Source organism: Balaenoptera acutorostrata, chromosome 5 (genome assembly GCF_949987535.1).
Source record: "Balaenoptera acutorostrata chromosome 5, mBalAcu1.1, whole genome shotgun sequence".
Classification (NCBI taxonomy): Eukaryota; Metazoa; Chordata; class Mammalia; order Artiodactyla; family Balaenopteridae; genus Balaenoptera; species Balaenoptera acutorostrata.
The window spans coordinates 91,975,527-91,999,251 of NC_080068.1; the positions used below are offsets into that span (position 1 = coordinate 91,975,527).

General features: G+C 37.1%; 1 protein-coding gene across 3 annotated transcripts in view; it reads right to left on the bottom strand.

Moving 5' to 3' along the window:
- Nucleotides 1–10,106: 10,106 nt before the first annotated feature.
- Nucleotides 10,107–23,725, bottom strand: part of PI4K2B (phosphatidylinositol 4-kinase type 2 beta) — a 31,494-nt gene continuing 17,875 nt past the window's right edge. For 2 of the 3 annotated variants that reach the window (XM_057547278.1, XM_007168448.3), the window contains 4 exons: nucleotides 23,501–23,600; nucleotides 19,665–19,798; nucleotides 19,028–19,087; nucleotides 10,107–12,199 (listed from right to left, as the gene is read on the bottom strand). In XM_057547278.1, the coding sequence (XP_057403261.1) occupies nucleotides 12,026–12,199; nucleotides 19,028–19,087; nucleotides 19,665–19,798; nucleotides 23,501–23,600 (468 nt within the window). In that variant the 3' untranslated portion in view covers nucleotides 10,107–12,025. The remainder of the gene's footprint in view (nucleotides 12,200–19,027; nucleotides 19,088–19,664; nucleotides 19,799–23,500; nucleotides 23,601–23,725) is intronic. The other variant, XR_009008430.1, reaches the window with a different exon arrangement.

Genomic DNA, 23,725 nt, shown 5'->3' on the forward strand with positions numbered 1-23,725 from the left:
CTTGCCCTCTCTGAGCCACAGACTTTCGAAACTTTAAAATAAAGATAGTAATATTTGCCCTCAAAACATATTAAGGGGGATGTTGTCCCAGTAATTGAGCAGCATTTAAGCAAGAGACTGAGGGAATTAAGCATATCCAATTCCTCATCTACAGCACGGAGAGTAGGCGTAGCTGAATGTTACATTGCTTAGAAACTATGCCAGGGCAGTGGCGACCTTGGTCTAAACTGGTGCCTTGGTTGAAATACAGTTACCTGTAAGTGCTGCAGTTTAAAACAAACACTTGAAGGGTAGAATAGTTTTCTGGATCGTTCCCAAAGCCACACTGAGATTAAAGGCAGTCTTATTCACCCTGACAGACGTTTGGGCACAAGCATCGCTGAACCTGGTTAAACCAGTTCCGGCAGCCAGGGGATCAGCCCTAAATGTTTACACAACTTTCTGACTCCTGGGAAAGGCAAGGCTACCTGATTTTTCTACTGTTTCTGAAAGCTTCAATAGTTTCAGAAGCCTTAACAGTCAGGTGGGAATTGTGTAACCAGAGGTGAGGAGCAGCCAGGGTTCCTGGAGTCAAAGGAAAAATAAACACATCTCTTTGCATACAGAGATTAGCTGCTTCTTTTTGATATCACACGCTTTCCATTTTCAGGTCTTAAAAAACCCACAAGGCGACCTGCAGAGGTACCAGCCACCGGCTGCCCGATTAGCATTTCACCAGCTGGAACCAGATGTCAGGATTCTGAACAAATACCTTTTTGAAAAGTCAGTTTCTTAGGGAGTCAGGTTCGGACAAATCTCTCACTATTACCCAGTGACCTCAGGTGCCTTTTCCTCTCAACCCCGGATCAACCCCGGGTGTCACACAACAGAAAACTTTAAAATAGGCTTTGATTCCAAATCTGTCACCATGCTCCAGGAAAGATGATATCCAATCTAAAAATTTATGCAATAATCCAAACCCATAAACACAGATGTATGCTTTATTTCATCATCTAAAACCAAAAATCCAAAAGTGCCACTAACACACACAGACAGCTGCTCCGATAAAAACTGAATCCATAACAGAATTTGTACCACACTTTTCACAAAATCCGTGAAATGACATTATATGTCATCTTTGTTACAAAAATTTGAAGTTAGCATTAGCTCATGTATTTTACATGTGGAGAGAAAGCTGGTCTGGGAGATTGTAAGATCTGCCCAGGGGCATGGAGCTAATGAGCAGAGCCAGGACTTAAATACAGGTCTATTCCAATCTCAGACTCAGCCAAAAGAGAATTGTGGCCTATCTTCTATTTATTGAAGATAAGCAATATTAGAACATAAGTAAGTTTGCAGTATTTCAAAAAGACAAAAGTTAAACCTATTGTATTATTTAGCTTTAGAATAAAAACTTCAAAGCTTAAGGATTTGTTTTCTCAAAGAACTCTTTACATGGAATCTGAAGCAGGTTAAAATTTACTGAATAAGATGATGCTGATTAATAATGCAATTTGTTAGATAAATGTATTTTCATTATATACTTTCACAGTTCAATCCATGGGCCCACTTAACATTTGGGGATCTTCAGATGAGAAACACTGAGTAAAAGCAAAATAGCTCACGGCAATGAATAAAAGCTCTCAGAAGTCATACACGACTTTGTTCCAAGTTATGTATTTTGTTCCTCAGATTTTATGCTTAATTGCTACCATTCATGACAATATTTTTTTGATATTATGACAGATTAGTAGACTTGCTTGATGGAAATCAACTCATCATCATCATCATCAAAAAAGAGCTAAATAAGAAAAACTCATTGATAAAAAAAGATGGGACAAGAATTAAGTTTTCAAAGAAATGGGGGTAGGAGAAAATCTAACCACACTCCATAGACAAGAATATGTTTTGATTTGTTAAAAGAGTTCCTGCTGCCACAGCTCTCTGGCTTTTTTTTGGGATTTCCTCTCCTAACATGATGAATTCGTTGATAAAAATTAAATCTCTCTTTTCTAACTCCTGATATAAATGCAATATGAAGTACACAGAATCATTTGTGAAATATTCTTGCCAAAAATGTTTAACCTGAACCTATTCAAGCTTTTCGATCTCATTTCCAATTTATAGGAAATACAGGGGATAGACAATCAAGTTGAACACTAAGAGGAAATGATGAGACAGATCCAGTATGGGGAATATCCCAAAAGTTAACGTCATGGGGAAAGTGAAGGAACTGTTCTAGATTAAAAGCTAGAACAACAAATGCAATGTATAAAACTTGATTGGATCTCGATTCAAAGAAACCTAGCTAGAAAATATATATTTGGTGAATAATTAAAGAAATATGAATACGGTCTATATAACAGATAATAGGAATTTTTAAAAAATTAATTAATTTATTTATTTATATTTATTTTTTGGCTGTGTTGGGTCTTCGTTTCTGTGCGAGGGCTTTCTCCATTTGCGGCGAGCGGGGGCCACTCTTCATCGCGGTGCGCGGGCCTCTCACCGTCGCGGCCTCTGTCCCATTGCGGAGCACAGGCTCCAGACGCGCAGGCTCAGTAGTTGTGACTCACAGGCTTAGTCGCTCCGCGGCATGTGGGATCTTCCCAAACCAGGGCTCGAACCCGTGTCCCCTGCATTGGCAGGCAGATTCTTAACCACTGCGCCACCAGGGAAGCCCAATAGGAATTTTTTGTTAATTTAGGAGACATGATGTTATGGTAAGTAGAATGGCCTTATTCTCCTCTCTTTCATTGTAGTCTTTCTACATGACTAGCTTGGGCTTCCTCACAGCATGGTGGACTCTGGGTAGTTGGACTTTTTTCTTTTTTAATTGGCCGTGCCACATGGTGTGCGGGATCTTAGCTCCCTGACCAGGGATCAAACCCATGCCCCTTGCAGTGGAAGCATGGAGTCTTAACCACTGGACTGCCAAGGAAGTCCCATTTGACTTCTTACATGGCAGCTGATTTCCCAGGGTGAGTGGAGGCTGCCAGTCTTCTTAAAGACTAAGCCCAAACTGGCATAGTTGCACTTTTGTTACATTCTGATGATTAAAGCAAGTTGCAAGCCCAGCCCAGATGGAAATGGGGGAGAGGTAGACTCTGCTTCCTCATGGGTGGAAAAGTACATGCTTGCAAAGAGGGAAGGAAGTGATGACAGCCATCTTTGGAGACTATCTACTCCCTTACCTCCAAAGAATGGATTAAATATATTGAGATGTTGAATGAAAGCCACGCTCTCCACAATACAAACCTAGACATTGAAAATATGCTTTTATTAATAAATAAGAAAAATGTTGAGAGCTCAGGTCAAAGCCAGTGAAGCATGTTGTTTACAAAGCATTTCATTTCCCTCCCCTGTAGGCAAAGAATTCACAGTTTAAGAGGCAAAGGTAGAGATGTGCACACACGATCAAAGATTAAGACATTATTCCCTCGAAAATACTTCATTTTAGACCTATCACCATTTTCCGGTTTTCCTTCTGCCTTTGAGCAGTATCTGAAGAGTGACTCCAAGAGCTGAAACTGTATTTTACTGATTTCTGTCTTCCTACTGCCTTTTGGAGAACCTGGCATACAGTGAGTACCCATAAATAAATGTTTGTTGAATTCAGTGAGTGACTTTTTTGTTGTTGTTATTATTGCTATCTTCTAATTTTATTTTTATTTTTGTTTATTTTATTTATTTATGTCTGTGTTGGGTCCCCGTTTCCGTGCGAGGTCCCTCCCCAGCCGCAGCAAGCGGGGGCCCCTCCTCATCGCGGTGCGCGGGCCTCTCACCCTCGCGGCCTCTTCCGCCGCAGAGCACAGGCTCCAGACGTGCAGGCTCAGCAATCGTGGCTCACGGGCCCAGTTGCTCCGCGGCATGCGGGATCTTCCCGGACCAGAGCTCGAACCCGTGTCCCCTGCATTGGCAGGCAGACTCCCAACCACTGTGCCACCAGGGAAGCCCTCAGTGAGTGACTTCTATCTATCATACAAACTGTTGTCCGTACAGGTGTTCGGATTTTAGCAAATGAGAAAAGGCTAAAGCAAATTCATGTATCTGCCATGATTGAGAAACGGAGCTGTTCTGGTTCACAACTATGCAGAACAGAACCAGGAGCGAGGCAGTAAGCAAGACATTTATCTCAGCTGTAAAAATAATTATTACGAATCCAGGTTGAAAAGTCCTACACATTGTCAAGAAGAAAGCCTCTCAGACTTCACTTCAGAAAATATTTACAGATGGGTGTTCTTATTGTTTCAGTGTTCCACTGAGGATATGACTAAGGAGGTGGCTGGGACTGCAGCAGTGGCCAAGGTCGAGGCTGGCCGCATTCAGAGAGCCTAATGCATGTGGAGGTGCCTAATAGGTTTTTAGTTTGGGTAGTGCTATGGACTGCATTGTGACCCCTCCCCCAAATTCATATGCTGAAGCTCTAGCCCCCATGTGACTATATTTGGAGATACAGCCTTTAAAGAGGTAATTACAGTTAAATGAGGCGGGCCCTCATTCAATAGAACCGTGTCCTCAGGATGTGAGTGCGATAAGAAAAGGCCATGTGAGGACACAATAAGGCAGTGATTTGTAAGCCAGGAGAAAGTCCTCACCAGAAAACAACCCGGCTGGCATCTTGATCTTGGACTCCCAGCCTTCAGAACTGTGAGAAAATATATTTCCATTGTTTAAAGCCACTCTGTGATATTTTTTCATGACAGCCATAGCAAATCAAGAAAGGTGGCAAACAAAGCATTCACATAAATGTGCTCCCATATAAAAGCTTATTTTTAAAAATGAAATAATTGAAGCATACAGAAAATAACAGAGAATAACATATAACAACTCACCTACCACCCAGATTTTAACAAATGTGGCCATCTGGTCATATTTGCTTCAGATTTTTTTTAGAGATAAAAATTTATACTTAAAGTGTACTTGATAACCTTTAGATCTGCTTCTATATCCTCCTAGCCAAGAGGTAACAACTATTCTGAAGCTGGAGAAGGACATTCCTGTCCACTTTTTAATATACTTACATGTATGCATATGTCAAAAAGCAACTATAAAAAAGTACCGTAGTACTGTTTTGTATTTACATAAATGAGATGTGTAAATACTTTTGTAACTTAGTGTTTTTTTCCTTCAACATCGTTTTCAAGTTTGTGTGTACATGTCAATACATGTGGCTATAGTTTATTTTTAGTGCTCTGTGGTCTTCTATTGTATGGGTATACCACAATTTATCCATTTCCTGTTAATATTCAGGTTGTTCTCAATTTTTCAGTATTATAAACACTACAGCATTGACCAATCTTGTATATGTTTCCTTGAATGCATATACTACCAGCTACTTGCATCTTCAATTTTACTAGAGACTGCTCTCCAAAATGATTCTACCAATTGTCAGGCTTTTACTTTTGCCCGAATCTGATAGGTTTGAAGTGGTAATTCATTGTTTATTGTTTCATGAAGAATACTTTACATACAATGAGCTGTGCAATTTGATGATCTTTGATAAATGTACTCACCTGTGAAATCAGGACCACACTCAAGACACAAAATATTTCCATCATCCCTTGAAATTTCCTCAGGCCCCCATGCAAACCATCCCCCCCACCCCAATAATCCACCTCAGTCCCCAAGCAATGACTGGACTGTTTTCTTTAACAATGGATTAGTTTTCATTTTAGAAAATTTTATATAAAAGGAACCATATGGTACGTTCTCTTTGTGTTTGGCTTCTTTCAGTTAGCGTAATCATTTTGAGATTCATCCATGTTGTTGGGTTTATCAGTACATAGACTTTTCCTTTTCATTGTATGGATGTATTTTTTGCTTACCCATTCACCTGTTGGTGAACTTGGGTTGTGTCCAGATTAGGGTATTACAAAAAAGGTTGCTGTGAACATTTCTATGTAGCCGTTTGCTTTCATTCCTCTTGCTTTGGTGGGTAAAAGAAAAGGAATGGCTGCGTGTGCGATAGGTGTGAGTTTAACTTTACTCATTGTGGGTTTTATTTGCATTTCCCTAGTGATAATGTTGAGCATCTTTTCATGTGCTTATTGGCCATTCATTTATCTTATTTTGTGAAGTGCCTGTGTAAAATATTTTGTTCACTTTTTTTTAACATCTTTATTGGAGTATAATTGCTTTACAGTGTTGTGTTAGTTTCTGCTGTATAACAAAGTGAATCAGCTATACATATACGTACATCCCCATATGTCCTCCCTCTTGCGTCTCCCTCCCACCCTCCCTATCCCACCCCTCTAGGTAGACACAAAGCACCAAGCTGACCTCCCTGTGCTATGTGGCTGCTTCCCGCTAGCTATCTATTTTACATTTGGTAGTGTATATATGTCCATGCTTCTCTCTCGCTTCGTCCCAGCTTACCCTTCCCCCTCCCCGTGTCTTCAAGTCCATTCTCTACGTCTGCATCTTTATTCCTGTCCTGCCCCTATGTTCATTTCTTAAATGGGTTATTTTACTTCTTATTCCTGAGTTGTGCAATCCCTTTATATATTCTGGAATTCTTTATCAGATATATTTGTCAAATATTTTCTCCCAGTTGGTGACTAGAAATTTTATTTTCTGAAGTGTCTTTTGAAGAGCAAGTTTTTAGTTTTGATGAAGACCAATTTATCAATTTCTTATTTGATGGTTTGTGCCATTTGTGCTCTAAGAAATCTCTGTAAAAACAAAGTCACTGGGCTTCCCTGGTGGCGCAGTGGTTGAGAATCTGCCTGCTAATGCAGGGGACACGGGTTCGAGCCCTGGTTTGGGAAGATCCCACATGCCGCGGAGCAACTGGGCCCGTGAGCCACAACTACTGAGCCTGCGCGTCGAGCCTGTGCTCCGCATCAAGAGAGGCCGCGACAGTGAGAGGTCTGCGTACCGCGATGAAGAGTGGTCCCCGCTCGCCGCAACTAGAGAAAGCCCTCGCACAGAAATGAAGACCCAACACAGCCAAAAATAAATAATAAATTAATTAATTAAACAAAAAAACCAAAAAACCAAGGTCACTAAGATTTTCTCTGTTTTCTTCTATAAGTTTTAGCTCTCATACTTAGGTCTCTGTATGGGGTGAAAGTGAAAGTTCACTGAGAATACTGGCCCCCAAAGATGTCCATGGCCTAATCTCCAGAATTTTTGAATATATTACATGGCAAAGGGGAATTAAAGTTGAAGATGGAATTAAGGTTACATATAAGCAGGCCTTAACATAGGGAGATTATTCTAGATTACCCGGGTGGGCCCAGTGTAATAACAAGTGCCCTTAAAAGTGCAAGAGGGGGGCTTCCCTGGTGGCGCAGTGGTTGAGAATCTGCCTGCTAATGCAGGGGACACGGGTTCGAGACCTGGTCTGGGAAGATCCCACATGCTGCGGAGCAACTGGGCCCGTGAGCCACAACTACTGAGCCTGCGCGTCTGGAGACTGTGCCCTGCAACGGGAGGGGCCGCGATAGTGAAAGGCCCGCGCACCGCGATGAAGAGTGGTCCCCGCTCGCCGCAACTAGAGAAAGCCCTCGCACGAAACGAAGAATCAACACAGCCAAAAATAAAATAAATAAATAAATAAATAAATAAAGTAGCTATTAAAAAAAAAAAAAGTGCAAGAGGGAGGCAGAATGGTCAATGTCAGAATGATGTGATGAGAAATGTATTCAGCCCGCTGTTGCTGGCTTTGGAGATGGAGAGGGCTACAAGCCAAGGGATGTGTGAGGCTCCTCGATACTAGAAAGGACAAGGAAACAGATTCCCTCATAGAGCTTCCAGAAAGAAACACAGCCCTGCTGACACCCTGATTTTAGTTCAGTGACACCTGTATCAGGCTTCTAACCTGCAGAACTGTCAGACAATGAATCTGTGTTGTTTAAAACACTAACGTTTGTGGTAATTTATTACAGCAGCAACATAAAACAAATGTAGAAAGCTTTAGATTTTCCAGCACTAAGTATGATGTTTGCTGTAGAGTGTCTGTGGATATGTTGTCTATTTGCTCTCGGGTTCCTTCTAGTTTATTTCTGAAACATACTGTTAACTCCAATATTTCCTCTGAGCTCTGTCAGCTCTCATTTTATTTCCTCCTGTTGCTTGTCCATCTAATTTTTGAGCTTTTCTGATTTTGATGTTATATTGTTCTTTCTTGGCTTCTATCATGTCTTGAATTTCTTCAGCATTTTAACAAATATTACTGTTTTCTTCTGCTTTGTAAAAGTTTCTAGGATATCTTCATTTTCTGTGGGTATGTTATACACGCTGTTATCCTGTTTTCTTAAAGCATATTGTATGATGTGGTCATGTTTAAGTGAAATGGACTTTGTCATACTTTCCTCCTATATTTTCAGAAGATTCCTGGGTAGGTGGTGAGGTAGGCCTGGAGTTTCCTGGTTTTGTAGTTCTACGGTTCTCTCTTCTGTAGTTACTACAAAGTATTAGATAACATTTTTTTTTTAAGATAACTTTTATTTTTATTATTATTTTTGTAATAGCTGATATTTTGTTCTTATTTATTTATTTATTTACTTATTTATTTGACCATGCCACTTGGCTTGCAGTATCTTAGTTCCCGGACCAGGGATGGAACCTGGGCCCAGCAGTGAAAGTGCTGAGTCCTAACCACTGGACCACCAGGGAATTCCCAGATGACATAGTTTTTTATGAACCTTCTTAGTACTTTCTGAATTGTCTCATCTGGTCCCCTTTTCTATCTGTATCAGAACCTTGTCTCCTTTATCCCCAGGGTCCTTCCCTTGTCAACGTCTATTCTATATCCAGTAGCTTCTCTCAGGGCAGGCCTATGTGCTCTCACCAGCTACTTCTGGGAACCCTGAAGACCAGGTTGCCCTGGCACCCTCATACCTTCCTGCAGGCTCCCTTTACAGCTGCCAGTTGAATGCTGGACAGCCCTCTCCCAATTTTGATTGTGGTTTTGGATGCACCAGCTGAGACTGCCACGAGGACTGGGGGCGCCTCCTTTTGGGGCTGACGACATGTCAGCAGATTCTGGGCTCTTTGTACCATCACAGGCCCCCCTCACTTTCCCTCCGTTCACTCCTCCAAAGCTGTTCTTCCCATGTGATCCTTTTGCTATTGATGGATTTAGCCCAAACTGCTCATTTCTGGGATCCATAGGGATATTCTATCATCTAATTTTAGTGAAGATGGTGTCACTGTGATTTTTCTTTTGCTATCCTAGTTGTTCTATGGGGATTTGAGATTAAATACTCATTGCTGCTGCCATTCAGCCTTCTATAATTGGTTTTTTATTTTTTTAATTTTAAAATGATTTTTTTTCTATTTACACTGTTAACACCCAGGATAGGACAGACTATGGTAAGTTTTAATAAATAAATGCAAAATTTTAGTGACTAAACACAAGCACTATTTCTTGCTCATGTCACAGTCCAATGCAGTCAGCACGCTCTCCTGGTAGGTTTCCAAGCAGTGACTCACATGCCCTGGCTGCTTCCACTTTGCAAATTCTTTGTTTATAGCCAAACGGGAAGGCAAGAGAGTGGTCAACGGTGACCACTGGTTGTGACGCAGTGAGTTTTACTGCCAGGTCTGGAAGCCCCATATATCCCTCATCCGCACATCTTACTGACCAGAACTCGGTTACATGGCTCCAAACTCACCATAAGAGAGGCCTGGGGACAAAGCCACACTGAGGATCTCTGCCACTACTCTGTACAGCTGCCCAGGCAACTTTGGGAAAGAAGGCAGACTATAAAACATAAGATGCTGCCTGTCTCTTCATATACCTGTAAAAGGATTTAAGATGTAATCTGATCAAAGAACTGGTCACCATTGTTTTTCATAAGGTTTTAATTCCATTAGTAAAAAACTTTAAATTAAAAAAAAAATTTTGTGAATCAAATCGTTTTCAAGACTGCAAAAAACATGTTTCCGTAGTCTTCAACTGCTGACAAATTTGGGGGAGAGTAAGGCAGCTTATATTCAAATAAAAATGAAAATGTCTCTAATTATAAAGATTCCAGTTAATTATGTCTTTTGGAATGATAAAGTATTAAACTATACTACTAATATATGCAGTAAGAAAATGGTGGTTTGGCATCATTTATAAACATAAATGTATTTACAAACATTCTAAATATTCAATATACATACTTCAGGAGAAATCTAGTCTTAAGACAGTGATTTTTATTACCTTTCGTCTACCATGTTTGACACTATAAATATACTCACTGAAAATATTAACACAATATTTAAATAAAAATGAAGTTCATGAAAATTTATAAAATAAAACCAATGTACTGACTTGTAATCATATCTTAAATATTTCAACTCTACTTTTCTGGCCTGGTCAGACCATTTAAAAATATTTCCACACTATTTTAATTTTAGGGTATAAAACAGTAGCAACTTACTAAGTTTCCATTTTTAAAATTAATATAGAAATTCTCAAAATACTGAAAAACCTGTTTTATGAAAGCAGTACCCACATCATAACAACTTATTTCATTAAGAACACATCTTCAAAAGGCACATTTTAATTACTGGTATTTATCTAAAGATATTAGCTTGAGTTTTGAATTTCCAGTCAATTTTCCATTATCTCAACATTAAGATCATGGAGGGTCAGAGGAGGTAGGAGAACACAGGTTTCCAATGGACTTCCACTAGGACAGCAGTATCCTCACTCATCACATCCACGAAGACCAAGAGAAAGATGTGAAGGAAGGGAGAACGGCAGATCTGACTTCCATCCTAATTCAACCTTCAGGAAATACTTTTTACATAAAAATAACTTAATTTAAAAAATTACAGGACAGAAAGCTTAACAACAAAAGGCCAAAACCACAAACTGCCCAGTTTAGTCTGAGTGGTGATGTTATTTGTTTGGAGCCTAAGAAGAGAATGAAGCTCCTGCTTCTTTGGGATCAAATCTTCGTATCGGGCTCATCTCAATTTCAATCACTTGGTAAGTTAAAAGTACTACAAATTCCCAGGATGCCAGAAATACTGATATTCAAAATCAAATAAAAATGACTTAATGGTTATCTCTGTTACGTCCCCCTTTAATTGGGACTAGTATTCTAAAGTTGACTGTAATTATAATAACATCAGTAATTTCAAGTACCCTACACACTACTATTATTTTTAAGAGGTTATGTCCTAGGACCTGAAAATGCAACCCAGTAAACAGTTTGAGTTATGGTTTACCTTTCAGTGAAGTTTAATACTAATTGAAGTACTAAATTGAACGAGATCAGTACTCTGAGGTACTAACTGATTAAGTATTGATCCCATGCAAGAAACAGAAGGGAATTTTTAATGTTATTCTGGAATTTCAAAATACTGGGGATCTATCTTAATTTCATATTATTCCCCTCAAGTCTCAGTTGAGTGTTTCCATTTTTTTAAAGGGGGAGATAGCATTAGATTTTTTTTCCCCTCACTATAACAAAATAATTGGCCAAAAATATTCTGAAGTACACAAAAGAAAATAGTCATTGGTAACTTGAAATATAATTTTCTGGTCCCTAATAATGGTCACTTTAGGAGCATTTATTCAAGTTCTAAAATAGCAGCTTTTTAAATTAAGGCAACATTGCTTTATTCTTAACTATTTTCTATTAACTACTCTATTAAAGCTCATAAGAGCAGTTTCATCCTCAAAGGCCTTTTATAATGTAAGAAGAGTTAACATGACCATTCTTCTCAATATTAAAAAAGTATATAAAAAGTTATCGTATTCAAAGTCAACAAACACCTTATTTTTCTGTTTGGAATTCTAGAGTAATTATAGTCATTCCAGAATGTGTAAACTATGAAATTACCTCTGAAACTAACATCAACAACATAAAATACAATTTTTCTACAAAAATACGATATAGGAGATATATCACCTCTTCCCTGAAATAGAAATTTAATATTTGGACAAAAAACTGTAAACTTCAATTACATTCAAAAGAAAACCTTTTAGAAACTTATATTATTTGAGGTTTTGGCAACTGGAGCTCTTACCAGCAGGTTTACAGGGCGGTAATGTTGTAACAACACAATAATGCCAAACAGTTTCTTTCTCTCACATCTGCTACCAGGAGGAAAAAAAAGGCTTCCTGCAGTGGACAGTCTGGGTGAATGAATTGCTGAGGTGGACGATCCGACCCTGACCTCCACCTTGACTGCGCTCCACAATCACACAAGGCATCTGTACTAGCTGGACAGGACTCCTCCTGTCTCTCAATGCCTGAGTAAGATTTAAGATCTGTGGAAAGAAGAGAGGTTTTCATCAGTTCAAAAAAGATAAAAACCTTCCGTTCATTGACATTATTTTAACCATCTATTCATAACTACAATTTTTATTTCATCCATTTATGCCCAGCAGAGAATGTGATGAGGAGTAACTGCTCTCAATATATATATGTGGACATATGTATGCTTATACACACACATACATATACACAGACAAATGCACAGGATTAAAATCAAATAATTTTTGCCAATTGGTAACTTTGAAATATTCTAGAATGCATCTATGTCCAGGAGCAATGGAGTCAGAGACTGAATGAAATGAATGGTTCCACATACGTACCCCATTTGACACTGGACCTAAACAAATACTGGTCTAAATAGTCTGGTTTTTACTAAATACTTGCCTTACCCACTCATTCAACAAATAAATTTATTGCATGCTTATTACGTGCTAGGCCCTGTTCTAAGTGCTGGGGATGCAACAGTAAGAAAACAAACAAAATCTCTGCCTTCACAGAGCTCATATTTCAGCAGAGGAGGAGTCAATAAACATCACAAACAAGTAAATTATACCAAGTATTAGAATGAAAAAGTGCTATGGGGAAGCATGACGCAGGGCAAGTGAGTTAAGAGAACTGGGGAAGGTAGCATTTAAAGTAAAGTTTTATTTAAGAGTCTATTCTTAAGTAGGAAAAGTAAAACTAGGGAAAAGTAAACTATATTACATTCCATGTTTAAACATACTCTTGGAATTGCTACTTGAGCATATAAATAAGGTTATGAAATAATGCATAGCTTACAGCCTATTCTACTCTGTTCATATAAAAATTTAATAATTCATTTTCTTTTTCTCCTTGCATATCAGGTAAAAAATTCCCTTTGTTGTGTACTTTAGAAATAAGGATGTCTCCTTCAGGTATTTGAAAATATTTAATATACAGATGGTGTGCATTTTACTAGTTGTTGTAGAGACTGTTTAATAGTGAGATAAGCATAAAGGTTTCAACATAAAGCCATACTAATAAATAAATGTCATAATACTTGAACGGTATAAACTAGATGGTTTAGATCCTGGAAGATCTGAAGTATTTAATACATCAGAGAAATAAACCTTTACTAGTAATAGTAGTTACTCATTGTATTTATGGTTTAGGATTCCTTTTAAGCTCTTCCCTTAAAATCTTCTAGGCTGGTTATGTTTGGATGAAAAGACAAAAAGAATTTACAAAATTTATGTTTATAAGCATTGTCCTTACCATGAAAATAAATGTGGGTACCAGCATGGCTAAGGAATGAAATATTCAGTTAGTTTCCTCTTTTGATTTTAAAAATCCTATTCTAAACATGTTAATCTAAACACACTAATTTAAGTAACACCTAATATTTTCCTGACTCTAAAAACAATACATGATTGTTGTAGAGAATCTAGAAGCGGAATGGTACAAAGAAAATGAGAGTCATTCTACAAGACTAAAAAATTTCAAATATATAATAGCAAAAATTATTCAGTCTTAAAGCTATCTAAAATATTAGTATTTCTTTGGGAGTTGAGAAGACACTTGATGATCTTGCATTTATTTACTGAGCACGCACTGTGTTGGGGAGAAGACTAAATACGAGGGAAAAAACCCATCTGAGCCTTAAAGTGCACACATTCTAGAAACAAACAGCCGCACGAACAAATAACTGGAATGTAGTGTGACAAACACTTCAGCAACAGTGGATCTATGCCCTGACTTTACAATCTGATCCCCTCCTTTACATACCACTCATTTTTTCATTTCCCAAAGAATAAACACATCTATTACTACATCTTTACATCAGAGAAGATTATTTTTAGAAATAGACTAAACATTGCAGGCAAGGAAAAACATTTTAGAATGCTCCATCTATGCCACATTTGATACCATGGTAGGGGTGCGATCGGTCAAGGGCAGATGGTGTGAACTCACAGACTTCTGCATATAGACTTTGCTTTCCTTTGGATTAGTTCACTGGTCCTCAAATTTTAGTGGGCATGAGAATTACTGTACTATCTACATAAAACTACATATATTCTACTTCCCGGTTGGTTTTAAGCTATTTTTCAACTGTACTATGCCCAATTTGCAGTCCTTTTTTTTTTTTGGCCTGCACCATATGGCTTGTGGGATCTGTTTCCCGACGAAGGATTGAACCCGGGCTGCAGCAGTGAAAGCCCGGAATCCTAACCACTAGGCCACCAGGAAACTCCCCCAATGTGCTGTCTTAACATCCAATTTCTGAGTGAAATGTGACCCCAGTACTCCCATGGAGTGCTAGGGAAATCAGAACTCCTTGAGTGGCAGGAGAAGCCTAGGAAAGGAAAAACTGTTCTCCAGAGGAAGAGGAAAAGGCACCCAAGGAGAGACGACAGCATGCAAAGGGCACCACTGGGAAATGTGAACTGGGACTGAGAACAGTTCTGAGTGCCTAGGCTTAGGGGAAGCTGAAAATGACAAGAGATAAAGGCAGGTATGTTGGGCGGAGGCAGACTGCAAAGGTGCTCAAAGTCAGGCCTTAAGCCTATACTGACTGACAGATCAGGGGAGTTTTAAATCACAAAAGAGAGGATCCTATCTGCTTTGAGAGAGATTGTTCTGGTCTAATGTGGAAGAAGGATGGGAAAAGAGGTAGGGACACCACTTAGAAGATCATTAAATCCAGAGAAGAGATGATAAGGACCCCAGGCAGAGGCAATGCCGAAATGTTGCAGATTTGCCAGACTTAGACTCCCTTATTAAACAGATGCAACATGTTAACCCATTTGAGCCAAGTTACAAAATGCAGACAACTATGTAGAGCTGTTATGAGGAAAAATAATAACAAACATAAAAATATCTAGTAAAGAGTCAAGTACTCAGGAGGTACGAAAGCGTCACTTTCATTTTCTTTAACATCAATTTTTACTGAATCTGCAAATGAGCTTCTGGTTTATATATCACTGAATAGAATTTCACTCTGTATTAATAAAACTGTTTTATTAATCATTTCTGCCACTTTTTTCAGATTGTGTATAAAATATATTTCAAATAAATAAGTATTTCTGAGGTCCAGTGTTCCAAGTAGGCACAGGTAGAATATAAAATGAATGCTCTTATTGAGCTTGATCGTGACCCTACCGCTATTTAATGTAAAATTCAAAAATTTTAACTGAATAAACATTTCTAGTCAAATTTGAAAAGAAATGCCTTCATACTAGTTCCTCATTCCAGTCCACATCTTTATATGTAGAATGAGAATTGTCACTGATTATGTGTGCAAAACTAAAAACTTACTATAAACTAGGACAAAAGACTTGGTTGTACGAAGCACAAATCATGATGTTAATTGGTAAAATTAGAAGGGAGAGGGATTCAAGGGATAATTATAAATGATTGAAATAATGAAACGGAGCAGGACCCTATGTCCTCTGCCTGCCTTTTGTCTGTGGAAAAACCTTAGCCGGAGAATAAGTTTAATCAGAGAAATGAGAAAATGCGGAAACAAAGGAAGACAGCCAAAGGAGACCAAATAATAACAGGTTAGTCACTAAGCATAGTCAAAGACCTTTAGTTCCTCCTCAAGGGCTATAGATAATATTCTGGGCCATATCCTGTGAGCTGTGTTATAGATACTGAAACCCCCATCAAGTGGAAGAAGTTAACTACATGATGACCAGACTGTAGCCATGACCTAAGCTGCCACAATTCCAAGAATTGGCCTCAAGGAAATGGGAACAAACCGACCCTGGAACTGAAGAGTAACTGTACTTACAACAACCAAGATGACGCTGGTGAGACCACCACGTGACCAATTTCAGGACGCCTGTCAGAGCCGACTGTGCTGTTCCTGCATGTAGCCCCCTCCCTCCATCTATAAAAGCTCTTGCCGGCTGGTTGTAGGAGGAGGGGAGTCGGCCTTTGGACAGGCGTCCGCCCTTCCCCCAACCCCAGCTGCCGGCATCTAAAATAAAGCAAACTTTCCTTTCCACCAACCTTGCCTCTTTTTGGTTTTTGAGCAGTGAGCAGCCGGATCCCACTTTCGGTTTCAATAACACAAGCATTTTGACTCAATTAAGGAACTGGCTGAATAATGAATTCTGTTGCTTGAAACACAGGTATTGGTTTTTGTTTGTTAAGCCTTGGTTTCAAAGCACTGATTTACTTTAGAATATAAAATAATACCTGATTTTTTTCAGACCAGCTTTTTAAAAAAAGGGTTAAAACCAGAGAGCTACACAATCATGTACATGGTCAGAGTAACCTTACTCTTTTTGGCTATCAGAAAGGTCAAAACCAAATTAAAATAAAAAACCAAAACAAAATCAAATTAAAACATATAAGGTTTTATTTTATTTTTTCTTTCCCAGATCCTGATCCTGTCACTTTTATATTCTATTACACCCATTTGTATAATACTTTACTCCTTTGTAAACAAGACAGGATATGAATAAATAAACCTAAAACAGCAGATAGCCACTGGTATATCTTTGTAATAGACCTCAGAACTAGAATGTCCCCATATCTGTTCAGACAAGCATTTTAAAATTAAAATTAAAATTTCTCACGTACTAACTTTAATCTACAATTAAAGCTTACAAGATTATTTACAGCTTTTATTTAAAAAAAACACACAAATATTTCTGAAATAAAGATACATCTTTAGGGATAAGAGAATTCCAGAAGATGGAGCATGTTGTTAAGTCAAATAGATTTGTTTCAAGTAAAAATGCCAAATTAGGGCATAATTACCTATGCCTGAAAATTTAGTTCAAATATAGTTTAGGGTGGTAACACTCAGCAACATAATTACAATCATCAATCATCTAAGCCCATCATTCATACCTGAATTACTGAAAACACCTCCCCACAAGGCTCCCTGGCTCTAGACTCATCTGCTGAGTCAATCTGCACCCCACTGTCCAATCTGCAGGGGTTCTTTGTTGGGTTATGGACACCTTTTGCTGGGATATAAATTCTATCGTCCACTCCATGCCCAAGAGGCACATATAAACAGAATTTAGCACATAATCTCAGGGAGTTGATAGGAGAAACCCCAGGGTAAGGTCTCCTCTCGGGAAATGTAAGTCTCATCATGACTCTCTCTTTTAAAAAAATATTCTGATTCCTTTTTTATTATATACAATATATTAGCAGCTTATACATACCATTATGCACTACATTTTATAACATAATATATTCTGGAGATCTCTCCATACTAGTAAATAGACAGCTTAGTCATTATCACAACCCTTTTTTAAAACTTGAAGTATAGTTGATTTACAATATATTGCATTAGTTTCAGGTGTATAGCTTAGTGATTCTTTTTTTTTTTTTTTTTGCAGATTATACTCCATTAAACGTTATTACAAGATACTGGGTATAATTCCCTGTGCTATACAGTAAATCCTTGTTGATTATCTATTTCAGGTACAGTAGTTTGTTAATCCCATACTCCTAATTTGTCTCTCCCCTCTCCCTCTCCCGTTTGGTAATCATAAATTTGTTTTCTATGTCTGTGAATCTGTTCCTGTTTTGTATATAAATTCATTTGTATTATTTTTTAGATTTCACATATAAGTGATAATCATGTAAGTTTTGTCTTTCACTGACTTATTTCGTTAAGTATAATATTCTTTAGGTCTATCCATGTTGCTGCAAATGGCAGTATTTCATTCTTTTTTGTGGCTGAGTAATATTCCACTGTATTCTAAGCCAATCATCTGTTGATGGGCACTTGGGTTATCACAACTGCTCCAACCCCTTCCATGTGGAATCTATACCTGGCACTTAAGGCCCTCTAAAATCTGGCTCTAGCCTGCTTCTCCAGCCATTTCACTTACTATTTAAAACTTATGACTCCAGCAAAGCACTGTATAAGCGCAAGAGAACACAGAGAGATGTACATGCTAATAATCTGTCCCTTTTCCTGACCCCCAGCCTCATCAGAGCAAGAGCTCCATCAGAGTAGGAGCTTGGTTTTTACTCACTGCTGTATCTCAATCACTAGGACAGTTTCTGGCTCTGGTTCTGTCAATAAATATATGATGAATACATAGTTATCTAATTTAACTATATCTATTTGTTAATGTTATATAATAAATAGTGCAAAACCTAGACTTGTCTTCTTTGTCACAGGTATGCAGCAAATAGCTACCTTAAATGAAATGCATATTTTAGGAAGAAAAAGTTAATTAGTAAGTCACTAAAAGACAATGTTTACACTATAGTTTATTTTCATTTCAAGTCTTCCTTTTGGAATCTAAATACTATTAGTAGAGTAGAAGAACCAGACATCACCTGTAGGTCAGCCCAGCCTGCAGGTCCACACCAGCAGATGTAACTGATACCCTGTATTGCTAATTAAAGGAGGTGAAAAGGAGTGAGAGGACTGAGTTACAACTAGTATTTTTATGTCCCAATTAGTGCTCAACCATGGTGACATGGTTATTTACTGACTGCTCTAGCAAAGGCCAAACATATTTTATGAGGAAAATAATCAACAGGAAACAGAACGTGGTATTGAAACATTCAAGCAAGTGGATTTGAGGAGGAAAACGATACCAACACTCAGGAAAACAGTTATCAAAATGAGGACAAGAATTAGCAGTAGGAGGAGACTGGCTAACTAAACAATACACAACAAGGTAAAAAAATCTAATACAGAAGACAAAAGAGTATTGAAATCAACTTCATTTCTAATCATCTGAGCTATTTTGGTTCAGAATAAAGGACAGTGTTGAGAGCTGCATCTTTGGGTCACAATGGAAAAAAAAAAGTTGACTACTGTTTCAAAGAGAGAGTTTTTCCTTAATGAACAAGATCTTAAAAAGGTGACCTACCTGACCCCTCATCACAGACATCTGCCTTTCAAAAGTGGCTTTGTCAAATCTTCTGTCAGTCTATCACAAAAAGGAAAGAAAACATTACTATAATTCCAAAAATCAGGATCTTTGAAAAAAAAAAAATTGGAAACAAATGAACTCTTCAACTCAGCACATAAGGTCATTAGAAAGCATTCCTAATAGAAAAAAATAGCATGAAAAGATTATTTTTACTTGATGTATTTTCGTATTCCTCCAGAATGACAATAAACAGTGTAGTTATACTCCAACTTGTTCCAGAAAGGATTTAAAATGACTTTCCAGCCAATGGGTTTAGGCTTTTTTAAAAAGAAAATTGAATCATAGCAGATCACCAAACATTTATTATAATTCATAGAGTAATTTTGTAAAAGTTCAACTTTTGAAGAAAACAACTTCTCAGATTATAATGTAATTTCACTCCAAAGAATACTCATAGTGTAACTTCATAAATTTATGCTCCTATAAAGTAAAACTGCTAATTCCTTTCTGTTATGTCAGGTTCTACTGCAAGCAGTGATACCAGAAGCAGTAAACTGCAAATTAGCTCTATTAAGAAAATCTCTTTAAGATTTATTTCATTTTCTGCAATAATTAAAACTAAAAACTTATTTACCTTAAAAAGTTCATAAAGATCTTCACATAAATCTTGCACAAAGTTCATGTCAGAAATATATGGTAGAACCAAGCTTCTTATTTCTTCAGAAAAAGGAACTTTTGCTTGAGGAAGCCAAGCCCAGTGAAATGGATCTAAAAAAAAAAAAAAAAAAGTATTCTTATCAGTGAGGGGAAATGGTTTATTTAGACCTAAATTTTATACCCTGTTTTTTCCCTACAGTTCTTAGGTTAAAAAAAAGACAGGAGACCTAGAGGGGTGGGATAGGGATGGTGGGAGGGAGACACAAGAGGGAGGAGATATAGGGATATATGTATATGTATAGCTGATTCACTTTGTTATAAAGCAGAAACTAACACACCACTGTAAAGCAATTATACTCCAATAAAGATGTTAAAAAAAAAAAAAGGAGAAAGGAGGTATCAGAGAGAACAATTAGTTTTTGCCATCTAAATTATTCATATTTCTAAGTTTGGATGGTTAATTCAGATGGTAAAGCACAGTAAGGTATTACCTGAACTGGTTAGGTTTCTGAGTTTTAAATACGAAACACTAAGAGTTCTAATAATGAGTCTATCTCAAACAGCCCTATATCAAAAAATATATCTGAATCTCTGGTTCCTGTGTTTGGAAACTGAGGGGTATCTATAATTTGTTCAGAGCCCCAGATACCATGGCCGAGGTCTCCCTGCGTTTTCAGCCACAAATTATCAGGAACTGACCACTCATATTTGTATATGTGTGTCTGTGTGTGTGTATGATGTTCCAAAATTTTAAATCATTGGTAGGTAAACAGGTAATTGGCTTTGAAGGATAACAGATCCATGATTCTGGGCTAACTCTAGTTCTCTCCCAAGAAGACCATTAAATATACACAGTGCCAGGATTAGAAAGATTTGTAACGTAGTGAGATTGTCTAGATAGGGTACATATTCAGATTCTTGCAAGAAAATGTAAGGCTTATGAGAATATGATCACCCATAGAACTCCAGTGGGTACATCCAATATGAACCTCCAGCTCCTACCACTTAGAAAGCCCTGAGGAAAAAACTCTGCCTTTAGAGTCATTCCTTCTGAATTCTCTTCTATCTATCTCTTTGAACACTGTGGGAAGTACAGTCCATTCCAAAGAAAGCCTTTCCTGTGGCCTACATCTCTGAAGCTATGTCCAATTTCCCTTTGACCTTTCCCTGACCAATTATATAAAAGAAAAGCCCTCATTCTATGCCTGCCTCTACTTCCAATCCCTATCCCTCAACTTCTACTATCACCATTCAAACTCTCCCCTAAGATCACCAGTCATCTCATAAGGGTTTCTCAAAAAGCCCATTTTCAGCCCTCATGCTACTTCATGTGTCTTTGCAGCAAGCAGGACTGTTCTCTATCATCTCCCTCTGTGAAATTCTCTTCTATGTGGTTTTGGAGATACCACTCTCTCAAACTTTACCTTCTGTCTTTTAAGCCACTTCTCTTGTTGGCTGGCTTTTCCTCTCATTTTCAATGTCACCATTAAAGTATAGGTTCTATACTTAGTCCTTCCTCTCCTTCATCTACTAAATATTCATGAAACATTTATTGAGTACCTATGTACCTCACACATTGTCCTAGTGATGACATTTGTTCACCATGATTTTCCCAGGTGATAGCAACACCACCATGGCTTCCACTTACCAAGGTGACAGTTTAAAAATGACATCCTCAATACCAATTAATCTTTCAAGTTCTAGACCCTTAATCCCCAACTGTGTGTTTGGTAAAATTTTCCAGGTGTACTGTAGGCATCGTAAACTTGACACTTTTAAAATGCAATTTGCATATAGATTCCAAACCATTAAAGGAAAAAAAAAAATAGAACAAAGACATCTCAAGTCAGTTCAACCAAAGATAGGAAAGGAAAAAAAGAAAAAATTGAAATTCATGGTAAATAGAAAAAAAAAAAAAGATGGCAGGAAAAGTTCAAACACATCAGTAGTTTATTGAGACAAACTACAGAGTTAAGTGTACCTATTAAAAGGATCTCAGATTGGGTAAAAAAAAAAAAAAATTCAGCTAAGAGCTGTTCATATGTCATATACTTAAAATAATGAAAGTTGAAAATAAAAGTATAGAATAATACAGGTAAATACTAATAAAAAGAAACGAGGTACAGCAATGTTACAACAGACGAAATAAGAAATGCCAAAGACACTGCGACGGATAAAGTGGGATATATTTTACATTACTGAAAAGAACAAGCCAACAGCAAGATAAAACGCTGGGCCTTTGTATGTGAAATACAAAGCAAAAAATGTATAGAAATGCAAGAAGAAATTGACAAAATCACAATCGCAGTGAACTTTGTCTCTCAAAAATTAACAGATCAAGTGGTCAAAAAATATATCAAGAATATGATTTGACTAACAAGCTTTCATTAGTAGACAGACACAGAACTTTGTGCCTAACCACATTCTTCTCAAATACAGTCCTTCAAACTGGCCATAAAAGTTACAAAAGAATTACTAAAAAATTTCAAAGAGCAGAATTCACACAGTTAACATTCACAGATCCCAAAGCAATAAAACTTGAAAATAACAATGGACAGTTTTTTTTAAATCAACTGCCCTAGAAATTTAAAACCAAACAAAATACTTCTAAATTATTCCTGTCAAAATAAAATCGGGAAGTATGAATATGTAAAAGCAGAACAACAATGCAACACCTAGCCAATCTGTGCTTTAGCCAAATGATACCTAGAAAAAAAAAATAGGAAAAAAAAATAGCATGAACACAATAGAAGAAAATAATAATGGAAAACATAAATTATGAAAAAGAAAAAGCAAATAAACAAACTGGAAACCTGATCAATAGAAGGCCAATTATCTGATAAAAGCAAAAACAAATTATATATAAAATATATTTATATAATTATGTATATTATATTTGTTTTGTATATTATATTTATATATAATCATATATATTATATATATATGGGCCAGTGCTTTATAATAGACAATCTTGGGCAAGTCTAGTGAAAAAAAATCCAATAAACAGTAGGAATTTAAAAGAGGCATAGTCATAGATACAGAGATTATTTTTTTAATTTATTACATATATTTCAAACATACGCAAAAATTTTAAAAACTAGTACAATGAATTCCCATATTCTGAATAACCTAATTCAATTATTCCCAAATTTCTTATAAAATTTGTTTCATCTATCCCTGTTTTTCCTCCCCCTAAGTATTTTAAAGCAAATTCCATTTCATTTCACCCCTAAGTATTTAATATGCACAGAGGGGATTTCTTAAATCATAAGAGAATTCTACAAAACACTTATACGCATAAATTACAACTCAAGATAACATGGATAATTTTAAGCAAAATAACAACGTCTAAAACTGGCTCAAGAAGACGTAGAAAACCTGACCATTAACTGTAGAAGAGACTGGTAAGGCAGTTAAGCCACTACTCACTAGAAAAGGGGGAGGTAGGCCTAAATTGTTTTAGAAGTGAATACTACCCAAATATGAAAATAAAATTCTACCAAAATATTAAAATAGATAATTCCCATATTACATACATTTAAAAATTGGAAAGCTAGCAAACTTATTTTACAAGGCTAATACAAGCCAAAAAATCAAAATCAGACAGTCATCCAAAAATAAGCAAACAATACATGGCAAGACCCACAGAGTGTAGTACACATCTTTGCATCCCTAGTGCCTAGAACTGAGCCCTAATGAATGACTGTATTTCATCCAGTTTTTCCTCTGCTATTGTGATATCCATAAATTTCATCCCCTCTTATTCTGGAAAAGGGGTAACTACAGAATCTATGGAAAGTTCTAAATACTCACATGCTCTCCACTCATCAGGATGTTTAAAAGGAAATGCTAGACCATTATCAATTGCAGCTATTTTAATAAGCGTTTCTTTATCATCAGTCCGTTTTGTTTCCTAAAGGGGAGAAAAATAGTCTGTTGATAAAAAAATTTATATGCATATTTCCAAAAGATAATTTATAACAATTGTTGAGGTTTAAAGACATTTTATCTGAAGAGCTTATAAAAATAAAGTTGCCA